Below are 12641 nucleotides of genomic sequence, written 5' to 3'. Positions count from 1 at the left end.
GGTGAGATAGGGTTTACGCCGTTAGATTGCATAATGTTGAGAGGAATTAGAATTGGTGTTGGTATACGTGTACCGTATAACTCCGTGATGTATAAATTTGATCATGTCCAAGAACATTTTTTTCAGAGTTAAAGGAAGACAGTGACCCAATTCAGTGGACCTGAGATACAATTACAGTTAAGTTCTTAAAAGAATACTTTAAACCAACCTTCTTGTTAAGTGTGGGTGACAATGTAGTACTAATTGAGAGAGTGGATAGGGCTTTCTTTATGTATTTTTTGAGGACATTTTTCTTTTCTAATGCGAGGAACTACATTGCTGCTGGATGGTTGGAAGCATTTGAAAATGTTAACAATGTTGGAAACTATGACTGGGGTGGCTATGCTTTTTCCTACTTGTATATATCGCTAAATTTTTCTGCCCCGGCTACATGCGGTCAGGCCACATACATTTTGTATGTGGCACGTCTTTATTTTTGACACCTATTTAACTAAAAAACCTGCCCCCTCCAAATTCCCCTAACTGTTCTACTTTTTGAAAAAGATAGGAAGTTAAGAAAAGAAAAAAAAAAAAGAAAAACAGTTAGGTAATAAAACTGTTTTTCAAGTTTTTTCCTACTTTGTACGACGTGTCAACATTTAAAGAGGGTCACATACTTTAAGTATGTGGCCCGGACACATCGTAGCCACACTAGCAAAACGATGAAGTCGTTAAATGGGCCCGTCCATATATTAGAGGTAAACTTGTTTATAATTTCTCTCTTGACATTGTTTCTCAATTTTTAGTTTCGGAAAATTTTCATTTGTTGATTATGTTTATTGGTTGTTATGCCTGATTAGTTTTGGGGTATCAATATATCGGCATAGGTCGACCAATTCCCAACCTGCCCTATGGAATAGATCCAGATGCCACATGGTCTAGACCTTCAAGGTGGAAGCCAAAAAAAAAGGACACTGTTGTCATTGTCACCCCAAGGATTGCGCTGGAAGGTCTCACTGCAGATAAGATGAAATGGCATCCGTGGGCGTCTGCCACAACAGTCTTAGAATATGATGATGTACGCAAGGCTATAGTTCTTTTGAACAAAAGAGTTGCATTTGATCATCTTGTACCAGTAAGTTGAGTTTTCATTTATATGTCCGCTATTATTATTATTTAAATATTATTATATTATTGGATAACGATTATTACATGAAACTAGTTGGAAGCCTAACAAGTTAAGATCCAACGACATACTACTACACTAATTGAACAGGTTGCTATGCTAGCCTACCAGCGAGCCTCATGGGTAACCTAGCCAAAGGAGTCGAAACGGATGGGGGGCTGAGATTGTGTCACAAGGGGGGTAAACTAACTCTACCTTCCATGTTAATTTCTGTAATATTACGCCATTGGGGGCTCGAAACTGGGACCTCCTGGAACGCATGAAACTTTGAGGAACCTAATCATTAACCTTATTATTATTATTATTATTATTATTATTATTATTATTATTATTATTATTCACTCTGTGGTTAACCTAATCATTTATTTTGTACAGTCTAATCCAGTATTTGGGGATCCCGAATAACCCACCGTAAACAAAATATATATGCGGGGATTGGGAGATTGTGGAGAGTCGGTGGAAATATAGTGGTTGGCATGATGTTATAGATTTTGTAAGTAAGGTGTCATATGATGTGTATCAAGAGTTTTAGCAGCACGATAGGAGTTTTGGAGAATCGCCGGTACAGTTGATTGTGAAATCCAAATTTCGCAATTCTTAAACAACCTGCTAGCACGTGGAATCCGCATGTGCTTGCTTATATCATGAAAACTTGTATTATTTTACATAATATGATAGTTGAGGATGAACGTATTCCAGGTACATGGTCGCATGACTATGACTCCCGTCGCCCAACACCACCGGTAGTAGTCTCCAGAGAACGGAGTCGACAATTACAGAAAGCATTAGTTGAAAAACGACGTATTGTTATAGCCGACAAAGAAATTCATTTTCGCTTGCGCAATGACTTGATTGATCACTTATGAAATGAATTTGGAGACGATTGAGAAGTCGGGGAAAACTTATATTTAAATTCTAAAATGTTTTTTTTTTTATTTCTTTGCCCTTCATTATGTTTTTTTATTTTCCGTGTGCCTAGTTAAATTAAATTACGTGTTTATGTTTGTTGCTTTTAAGTTAGACCATGTTAAATGAATAATTAAATTAAGGTAACAACATGTTTCAAACAACAGAAAACACAATTTAATTTAAAACTAAGACTGAAGATAAATAAACTGAAATTACAAATTTGATTTAAACCTAAAACTAAGAATACAAAGACTAAAAGCAAATTCTTAAACTCATAATAATTTAGATGTCTACCTAGAATGGTTTCTTCTTAGCCGATTCTGCATTATCTCATCCTTGAGAATTTGGATGTACTCTTTTTGTTGGTCATTATATTGAGAGACATCCATCATCATTATGCGATATTCTTCTTCTCATGTTTGTTGTGCCTCAAGTCTTTCCTCCCTTTCGCGTTTCATTTCTTGTTCCAAAAGCTTTTCTTTTTGTCTTTCCGCAAACTGAGATTCTCTCATCGTAATCTTCATTTTCTACTGTTTTTTGTAATGACTATTAAAATTCCCTTGTTCTTTAACTATTTCATCTATCGCTTCATCTTGCCTGTTCATTTTTGTTTTCCTTTTCTTCACTGCTTTCGATTTCTTTTTACTCATCGGACGATTTTAAGGAATATTAATATCATCTATATCTATCTCACCGCCCGAGGACCCCCCTATTGTATTATTTTCTCCACGGTGTTGAGAGTCTGAAAAATTCTCCTCTTCTTTTTCATCTCGGCCATAAAGATCGGGAGCATCTCTAGACGAATCAAACACATATGTCGTCTGTTCAGAGAATTTTGGATGTTATTTCAAAACCTGGTAACAAGCTTCGCGCTTAAAACTTTTCACGTATGGGCGACCCAAAACCGCTTACCGGATTCGATTTGATGTCATTGAAAAACAAATTATTGGATAAATATTTAATTAGTTTATTAATTAATTTTTAAATTATTATGTAAAATAACATGCTTTACCTTCACCTCGGTATTGACACCACTATGATATTTTCGTTCGACTTCACGTAATTTTGCAATATATAGTTGAACTTCTCTACTTATTACATGGAAACGACTCTTGATAGAGCCGGGGTTCGCCTGGGTAAAGGTATCGTTAATTTTATTTTCTCTTTAACCTTCAACCACAACAGTGCTGACTCTTGATCCGCACCGACGGCAGGATCCTGAGATATTGATAAATAAGCTTCAAAAGAGTAATATCTTGAGAAGTCGTAAAACTAGGACCTCTAGGATTGGGTGCCACTATTATTTTCGAAAGGAACTGAACTGAAGAAATGTAGTGTAATATGATTTTTGAGAACAAATAAACAACGAGCTATAAGAGTTTGAGAGTTGAGATGTGTGAAAAGTGAATAGCAAATTATCCTTTCTATAGGAATCATAAACTACGGTTGCAAGCTAAAACGGTCGAAAATCCGACCGTTATTGAAATTTAAACATTCATATTCAAACACATTTTTTAATAGCGTTAATGAATTTGGAAATGAAACACTATCAAAGTTCACGTCTGAATGAGACGCTATTAATAAATCTGTCTGACTAAATGTAATTTTAGATTACGTTGGAGTAAGACGTTGTTATTAGTTGCGTCCTACGTCAGACACATTTCACAATAGCATTTCGAATGACGCAACTTTAAAAATCGTCCCAACACACGCGATAATAAACAACGTTACATTTACAAAACGTTAACTAAAAGAACGTCCGGCATGGCTTTTAAAACTGCGTCCAATGTTCCACGGTGCTTATAACAGAGTGTAACTATACACGAGAGTTGCCAAATAAAGTTCTCATATTTAGCAACTTCGTTTAAGAATATGTGAGCATGGCAACTTTGACAACCAAGACTGCGCCTCACTTTGTTGCTATATATGGCTTATGGCAACAACACTGCCATTGTCCTTGTCAAAATGAAAAAAAACAACACTGCCATTGCTCTGATTGTCGGTTATTTCAAAACCAATGGTATCTTCATAAAATGTTTTCTTTTTCCCAAGAGAGAGAGACAGAGGGCGTGGGTAGTTTGTGGTGGGCCTGCCCGCACCAAAACCAGATTAGATCGCCAGTAGAGAAGAGAGAACATGATTGAAAATGGTAGAGGGAAACTACACTACACTCCATTTCCTTCTAATTATCCGGGGATTCTATTTCATCCTGGAAAAATGATAGTATATTATAAGTCTAATTAGTAATTATTTAGAGAAGATGAAACTAATCAATAATTAATTGAGAAAAATAACTTAAACGATAAAAATTTGTTCAGCGTCCTCTTCACTCTTTCTCTTCCCTTCTCTTCTCGTCTCAATTAATGAACGCTTCACGCAACTCTTGAGAATTCAAAATCCGCACGTCTTTTCGTCATCTAATGTAGTCGGATTCCTCTTTATCCGTTCTATTCTTCCGTTTCAGAGACAGAAAGAAACAACTTCTTGGAGGTGAGTTTTCCGTTTCTTTATTAATAATTTATGTTTCGCTGGTTTTTCATGTTAATTTGATCTTCTAAGGTTGTGTATATGTAAGTTGAAGATCAAGCAGTGGTTAACTAAATTTTTTAGGGTTATGAAATTTTATTTGTATGTTTCTTGATGTTATGATTTAGTCTTATAGATCTGAAGTTCTTGAAAAATGTTTATTAGGTATGTTTAAATGATGTGGCTTTTTTTTGAATATGGGTGTTGAGAACTGATTGTGCAGACAAGAATTATTGATTAGGGCTATCTAGGGTTTATGTTTCAATTCTTCCAAGCCATGACTGGATATTCTGTGGTCTTATTGGTAAGTTTTCCTGTGGTCTTATTGGTAAATTCTTGCCACTGTTAGGTGACAAAGGGCGTGGCATTGACAGCGTTCGTATTGAGTTATGTCAAATATGGATCACAGAATTCTTAAGAGCTAATAATAAAAGAAAAAAGGAAGGCGGAAAAATGGCTTTTCATGGTAGCCCACACTCTGAATCGGGAAGATCAGAGCAGATAATCTCGCAGTTCCTTCTCAAGAGCTTACACATTATTTTGGATTCTAGGATACCACCACCTCGTTCAAATGATCATAGTGGTGATCTGGCTTCGGCTGGTCGTGCTAGAAAGAGTGATAAGTGGTTTCATTTAGCTCTTGGAGATCGTCCTGCGGCTTTAGAGAATTTGCATTTCTGGCATAGGAATTTAATGGACCCAATGATTATTGATATAATACTTGTTCATGATGACCTGGGTGCTTATTCATCCGATGATCTCTTTGCTACACCAAGTGAAAGAGCAACTGTTGAAACAGTTGTAGAGAGGTGGGTAGTTCAGTACGAGTCTCCTAAGACAATGCTTTCTCAACCCAGCGAAGGATCCATCTCTTATGGGAAGACATATAAGAAATCCATTATACTTTTACGTTCTCTTTATTCAATGATGAGGCTTCTACCTGCCTATAGAATTTTCCGGCGACTTAGCACATCGAACCAGACCTGTAGTTTTGATATCATTTATAAGGTTTCCTCCTTTAGTGAACCATTCTCTAGAGAGGAGGAGGAAACCATGAAGGTATATAATTTTGCACCAGTGGAGGCCCACCCAGGTCGGCTTTGTATATCTACGACATACCGTCCAACACTCTCTGATTTCAACCTCGAGCTTTCCACATCGTTGCCGCCACAGCTTATTATGGACTATGTTGGGAGCCCCGCTACTGACCCTCTGAAGATTTTCCCCTCTGCTGAAGATCGTGCCACTTCTTTTCCATTGAGAGGAGCCCATCCTTCTTCATCTAGCCCATTTCAGCGTCCGCATAGCTGGACACCCGGTCTTCACAGAGCTGCTCCATTTACACAGAATTATCGTCTTAGTGGTTCTCCACCTGCTTATCGTACACCTCCGACACCATCTGATTATTCACCTTCACCCCCTGATATATACAGCCAGAGGTCTCAGAGTTACAAAATTTCAAGTCAAAGAAGGGGGTTAAGTTCTGATGAATATCAACTTTCACCTCCCTTTTCTCCATCTCCATCTCCGTCCCCTCCCACCCATGTTTCAGGATTCAACTCGCTACACTCCCGGTTGCGGTCTGAACGTTCAGAAAGTGCTCCTGTTAATATCCCGATGCCAATGATAGCTAGAAATTCTAGACTTTTTACTCATAGTTCCTCTGATCCAAACAGACATGCACTTCCTCCTATGTCCCCTAGAAGCACCAAATACGACCATTCTTCCCAGGAATCTTCATCTGGAAGCAGGTCATTTAGGAGAATGGATGCTTCAAGAGCAGCAGAGCTGCCCTCTGGAATTGCAAATTTAAACCTTTATTGCCACAAGGTATTCCTAAGATACTACTCTATCGCACATCTTTAACTTGTATTTCGTCCTTGTTTCTTGACCTCACTTTTATTGGCTGTGTAGGAATTCAAAGATGGCAAAGATGATTCCGGGCGCTTCTCAGGCTTGATGTCTTCCAGCGGTTCTCCATGCATTGGCTTTTCCAGGAGCTCAAGCAGATTATCCTTCCAGGATGATCTCGATGATTGCGAGTTCTCATGTCCATTTGCTGTTGATGATGTTGATATGTCTGATACTCAGATCAGGTAATTGTGTTTTACCTCTATCTTTGCAATTTATTTGTTTGTGCTACCTTGTCTTGGCTAGAACATTTTACCTTCATTGTTCCATGTTGCACAAGTTACATGGGCTCCTAGAAGGTACATGTCTGTTTTGTTTTCTCTTTGCCTGGAGTGCCTACTTTATTTCAGTTCATGCTAGCGTGTTGTTTTGTGTTGGTGAGTGCTTTTAATTGGTGAAAACCTCTTTAAAGTTTAAAGTCCCGTATATCTTTGAAATCTGAACCAGTACTCAGCTGTCAGATTAAAGTTAAAATACATACGTATGGTTCTAGTTTTGGGGGGAGGATTTTACATGACAACTTGAGATTTGGTTACAAATATGACGTGGTATATTAGGACAATGCATTTAAGCTTTGATCTCCAACTCTCCGTTATCAATCGGCAGTGTGTTTCATTCTTGTGCAAGTGAGAATTTTGTAGCTTCGTTTCTTTGGTGAGTCAGAACTCAGATCTGCGGTTCTGAATTGAACTACTGGATAGTGGATACACATGCTTTTGTTTTAGGACTTAACAGCATCTCTCATTCTTCCAATGTGGTAACCCCACTGTTACATTTTGCTTTCCAAAAAATATATATCTGGGTCAGATCTATCTGTGACGAGGTCCTTGTGCCAGTCTTTTGGATTTTAATTTGTTCTGAATTGAACGTTAATTCAATACGTGTTCCGATATGCCATGTTATGTGAATTCTTTTATAGAAATTATCTTATCTCATTTTATGACGAGTAGTAAACATCAAGGCAGAAACCTAATTTAGGTTTTTTTAGTGACACACTGATCCCGAGACAGTATTGGCTTAAATGGATATGCGATTTTTGACTTCCTTGAATGCCCTAATAAATAATGTAGATTAAAATTAAATTTGTGTTATCAGCTCTCACATAATATTAAGTCTCGGTTACTTTTGCGGAACTGGAGAAATAGTTGACAATGGAGTTGGGTGAGATCATAGTTGATCAATTCAATTGATTATTTTTTTATGAAAATTAAAATGACAATGGCATTGATTGGTAACCTCAACTGTCTCACCGTCTAAGCAAATCCTTGTTTATATCAGGACCTTTGGTGGGAAAGAAGCTTCGGACTCATCTACTTCACATGCATTCTCCTCAACCAGAAAATCGCAAGATGCTGCCATTGGCGTCCTCGTACACACGTTAAAGACAGCACCTCCGTTGCGACAAGACCAAAGTTGTTACTCTTCGCAATCATCCAAAAACGAGTTTGACGGAGAAGTTAGTACCACTGCATCTGGATTCTTCGTGCCTAGGAAGACATCAGATGCATTGGAGGAATTAAGAAGTTATAGAGATATGAAAGATCTGCTACTCTCTCAGAGTGGGAATAGGGACTCGACTGATAAGCGAAGAACAAGCTAATCCAGCTGCTTTCTAGGTTGATAGTTTCTATATGCATATAACAAGGGATTTCTGAACATGACTGACCTAGGACCCCCATTACTTTGGAAAAGGGGAGTCTTAATGTAAGTAGACATCATTACGACTGAAGGTTTGCTACCATTATATTGAAAAACAAGGAACATACAGACATCATATAGACACAAAAGTTTGCAAAACAAGGATTGTTTTTGTCTCAGGAACATCAGAAACTGATTACCGTTTTTATTTCCCCAGTTTGACTCTCAGCATGTTAATTTGTAGGATGTACTAAATGGAACGCTTTCTATGGAGTACATAAATTGTATCATACTGACGGTATGCACCTACATACTGTAGCTGGTTATGATTCTGTGAATATGGGTTTCTCTCTCTCCTGTGAACCTGATGAACTAATTCTGCAGTTTAATGAGATTCATTTGTTTGTTTGTTTGTCTAATTTCTCCCAATAAATATTGCATCTTCTTTTGTTTTCCTTTCAAAACTTAGATAGGTCTGATAAGAGTTCATGGCGAGGCATTTGTTTTAATCACTTGGCAGTTAGTTGGAACAAAGTAAAGTTAGGCGGAAATAGTAGTCAGATAATATATGGTTCCTGCGCATTTTCAACTCGCACCTTCTGTTACTCGACCCATAAAATGCTAATCAAGAGTCTAAAACCGCCCAACAGTTTTTCACATTTACTGGTGGATGCAGCCTGCTGAACCACCATGAAAGACGATTGAAGAGTCAAAACTTTCAACATCGCCATCATATATATCCATGAAATTAAGGAAGAGAACACAAAGGGGGAATACAAAAGAAACAGTTGGGAGTGGGGACCAACTATGCCCAAGGTTACGTGTGTTCTAGGGCATGACCATGGTAATTGAATGTAGTCTTGTCTGTTCCTTCCAACTCTAGCAATACTGATAACAACAACTTATGCCGTAGCTAGAAACATTCATGCTCTGGAAACATCTTATCTTGAGCTTGAAACGTAACAGTAATCCTCCTGTCTTGTCACGCTTGCATAACTGAGACCAGATACAAACTTTTTAACATATTCTTTACTTTTTTTTAGGTCCATTTTCGCTACCAAATTCCCAGTTCTAGCGAAGTTCAGGATAGTTTATGCCTGTTTCTCATGTGAGGGGAATCAAAGATGTTAAGTTTGAAAGACCAAAGTGGAGGCATATGAAGTTTACGTCGCTCTATCCAAATTCTACCAAATCAACACTTGACAGATTAACAAAGTTAGTAAATGCTAAACTAGCAATAAAAAATAAAATGGATCAATCAGAGGGATATAGCAAGTACTTTTCATATCCTCTAATCAACACTAACATTGCATCCTCTAATAACCTTAGGTGAAGAGACAAAACATACTTGACTGAACAAACAAACAAACGAACAAAGAAACAAAATCATCTGCATAATTTGCAAATTCATCTTGTATTTAGACTGACCCATTACTCTGCTCTTCTGCTGTGGGTAATACCGGTACCTCCGTGCGGCTAGTGTTGCCAAATCCAGATTCTAAATCATTATTTTCATCGCCACCCTGGTTGTTGTCTAGGGGCGGCTGGGAGGTACTCATACAAGTAGTTCGGCAAGTCGGACACGAAGTATGAGAAGATAACAACCATGCTTCGATGCACTTAACGTGGAATCCATGATTGCATTTTGATAGCACTCTAATTTCTTCCCAATTAACAAACTCTGATAGACAAATAGCACAAAGTGGTTCGTTGCCAGCTAGTTCAATCTCTTGTGAATATCCAAGTGTGGATCCAGAAGATTTAGCCATTTCTTGAAGTTTTAATCTCTGGGTTTGTTGGTAATCAGGAGAAGGAGAACCTTTGTTGAGAAATTTATTGATGAAGAAGTTTAGTGTAAAACCACTAAGAATAAAGCAAACAAGGAATACCAGTAGCAGAGCTATGTCTAAGTTGAAATCTGCTCTGCTTTCGAACGGAGACCATTCGTTCTTTGGGATGATAACATCATCGGTATTAGATGTTGCCGATATAGATAGGGAGAGGGGCGGATCATTTTGATATGCGACTTTCCCAACTGCTGCAGATGCTGTTTCTGGTGATGCCATCACTAGCTAGGGAAGTCTATAGAACAAGAGTGAATTAATCTGTATCTGTGAAAATCACAGGGTGATATGAGTTTTGATGCTGGTGGTTTTGCTTTGGAATGGATATAATATATATCCATACACACAAATGTTAAGAGTGATGAAGGAAAAGATAAAGAGTTTTAAGAAAGGGGGGTTTGACGTTTGTCATCACTACTAAAAGTAACTGATATGATTCTGATGAGAAAAAACAAACTACTTGGAAAGTGAAACTGAAACCAAAACCACTGCTCGCAGTTGTTTTCTAATCTGTGAATTTTGTTTTCACTGTGTTGTTTAAACTTTGTTGCTGTCCTATCTGCCGATTAATAAAATATTAACAGCTCTTTGTACGAGTTCGAGCTAGTACGTCAGGAATATGATACAGCTTAATTTAAGAAACCTATCACAGGGGCTTCAAGCTTTTGGTTTCGAGGGCTCCCAAATGTAGATAAGGGGATATTTAACCTATAATAAGAAAATTCTTAAATAATTAACCTAAAGCCAAAAACTAAACCTAGACTTGATCCTCTTCTTTTTCTCCGTCGTATCTTCTTCTTGTTCTTCCTTTTTTTTTTTCATTTTGGTTGTTCTTCAACGACGATTTTTCACAACTTCAATTAGGTAATTACTTCATTGATTCTCCTCAAATAATTACTTTAATTAGGTAAGAATCGAAAACCCATCCATTTTTGTTGATTTTGATCGCATAAATAGATAGGATTTGATCAAATTAAGGATTTTTAAATAGTTTCAGAATTACTTACGGTTGGGAATATTGGTTTTCCCAACCGTAAAACAGTTATACGGTTCGGAAAATATGAACTCCCAACCGTATTTTAACCTGTTTTTTTTTATGGTTGGGAGTTCCAACCGTATATGGTAGTTACGGTTGGGAAAATATAAACTCCCAACCGTATTTTAACCTGAATGTTTTTACGGTTGGGAGTCCCAACCGTATATGTTAGTTACGGTTGGGAAAATTGACGACTCTCAATCGTATGTTAAATTAAAAAAAAAAATAGATTTTGATTTTGATTTTAAAACCCTAACTATAAATTAGTCTAACTCAATTACTAATCCTACTTAATTTAGTTAATCTAGTAATTATTAGCAATAACTGATGGAAGATATTACCATTAACAAAATTAATAGGTTAAGAGGTTTTGTTGATTACTATTTCATGACTCTCTATTTTGTCATCTTGTGAGCCCTAAAACCAAAGTTTGGAGTCCCTATAATAGGTTTCTAATTTAAGAAACAAGGAACGCTAGATGTCTTTACCAATCTTATATAGCGTATAAGGTTATAACGCAACTGTAAGATAGTTTTCTCTTGAAACCATTAACATGTAGGTGGGTGGGTGAGTGCTGGAGAATTGAGCATTGAGCTAGCCCTCGATACCGATTATGTTCCAGTTTCTTGGGGTCAAGGAATGTGCATCCACCTTAGCATTTTCCTCGTTATTAGGATGTACTTTGAACCAGGCGGCCACGTAAATCTTTCTTTGAAATAAATCACATAGTTGGTAATTAATTTTGTACAAATAGAATACTAGATAGATAAACAACTAAAAGTTAAAACAACTAAATTAATACCGAAAAATGACTAGAGAGAGATTTTAAAAAAGAAATGGAAATAACTTTGCGAAGAAAAAAATAATTAGTTTTTGCTTTTAAGTAAGAATCAACATTAAGTGGGCTAAAAGTTAAAGTCCAATTTTGTGCACACTCCTTTAAAGAGTGTGCACGTAACAAAAAGATACTATTAGTTGATTTAAAATAATCGTTATCTAATTAAATTTATTTTCTTTTATTTTAAACTGATTTTATAAATCTCAAAAGGTAAGTATGATATAAAGTATGTACACTCATTACCTTAAATATAACTTTCTAAACTAGGAAATAGTCAATTAATCGCAGTGGTATCACTCCATCCAACAAACATGTCAATTATTGTTCGGTCGGATTGAGGATATCTTCTTCGGCAGGGAGATGAAGCAAATCAATGAAGTTCATCCTTTTATCATCTTTCCCGTGATGTTCTTCTTTAATATGGAACAAAGATAATTATTCACGACTTGATTAAAGAAAGCAGTATCTAGTTGATGAGATGTTCTCGTACGCTTTTCCTATTAATCTTGTTAAATACCTTTCCGCTTGAATAAATTGATCCATGGTAAAGAAATTCTCGAAGTTCATAAACTCCATGAATGTTGTCGTATTCTTTATCATGCCAACAAAACTATATGTATAATCTTTGTTAAAAATTATCTCTAATTAAACACCTAAAGACATGTGTACTCAACATTCTCAGATCAAATTAATGGTGATTCTGGCTCCCAACAGGACTATCAAAAAAAAAAAACATTAAGGTTTTGGGAGGAACTTTAAAATCGCGCCGCTCAT

General features: G+C 36.8%; 2 protein-coding genes across 2 annotated transcripts; one reads left to right on the top strand and one right to left on the bottom strand.

The window, feature by feature from the left end:
• The first annotated feature begins 4163 nt into the window (after nt 1-4163).
• On the top strand, nt 4164-8568 carry LOC113297495 (autophagy-related protein 13a-like). The gene is made up of 4 exons (XM_026545978.1): nt 4164-4564; nt 4950-6430; nt 6515-6696; nt 7790-8568. Exons 2-4 carry the CDS (start codon nt 5054-5056, stop codon nt 8109-8111), a joined length of 1881 nt encoding a protein of 626 aa, XP_026401763.1. The 5' UTR covers nt 4164-4564; nt 4950-5053; the 3' UTR covers nt 8112-8568.
• Nucleotides 8569-9356: 788 nt separating this feature from the next.
• LOC113292709 (RING-H2 finger protein ATL79-like) lies at nt 9357-10474 on the bottom strand. The gene has a single exon (XM_026541580.1). The coding sequence runs from the start codon at nt 10213-10215 to the stop codon at nt 9568-9570; it is 648 nt and encodes a 215-aa protein (XP_026397365.1). The 5' UTR covers nt 10216-10474; the 3' UTR covers nt 9357-9567.
• Nucleotides 10475-12641: the final 2167 nt, after the last annotated feature.

The sequence above is a fragment of the Papaver somniferum genome, chromosome 7, assembly GCF_003573695.1.
Source record: "Papaver somniferum cultivar HN1 chromosome 7, ASM357369v1, whole genome shotgun sequence".
NCBI lineage: Eukaryota > Viridiplantae > Streptophyta > Magnoliopsida > Ranunculales > Papaveraceae > Papaver > Papaver somniferum.
This window is presented reverse-complemented; position numbering and strand designations above follow the sequence as displayed.

Bases quoted from the DNA above. Each gene is read 5' to 3' on its own strand.
- LOC113297495 (XM_026545978.1), top strand. From the start codon at position 5,054: ATGGCTTTTCATGGTAGCCCACACTCTGAATCGGGAAGATCAGAGCAG. The intron at 6,431-6,514 runs GTATTCCTAAGA...TTGGCTGTGTAG, and splicing joins TAAACCTTTATTGCCACAAG to GAATTCAAAGATGGCAAAGA. The intron at 6,697-7,789 runs GTAATTGTGTTT...TGTTTATATCAG, and splicing joins ATGTCTGATACTCAGATCAG to GACCTTTGGTGGGAAAGAAG.
- LOC113292709 (XM_026541580.1), bottom strand. From the start codon at position 10,215: ATGGCATCACCAGAAACAGCATCTGCAGCAGTTGGGAAAGTCGCATAT.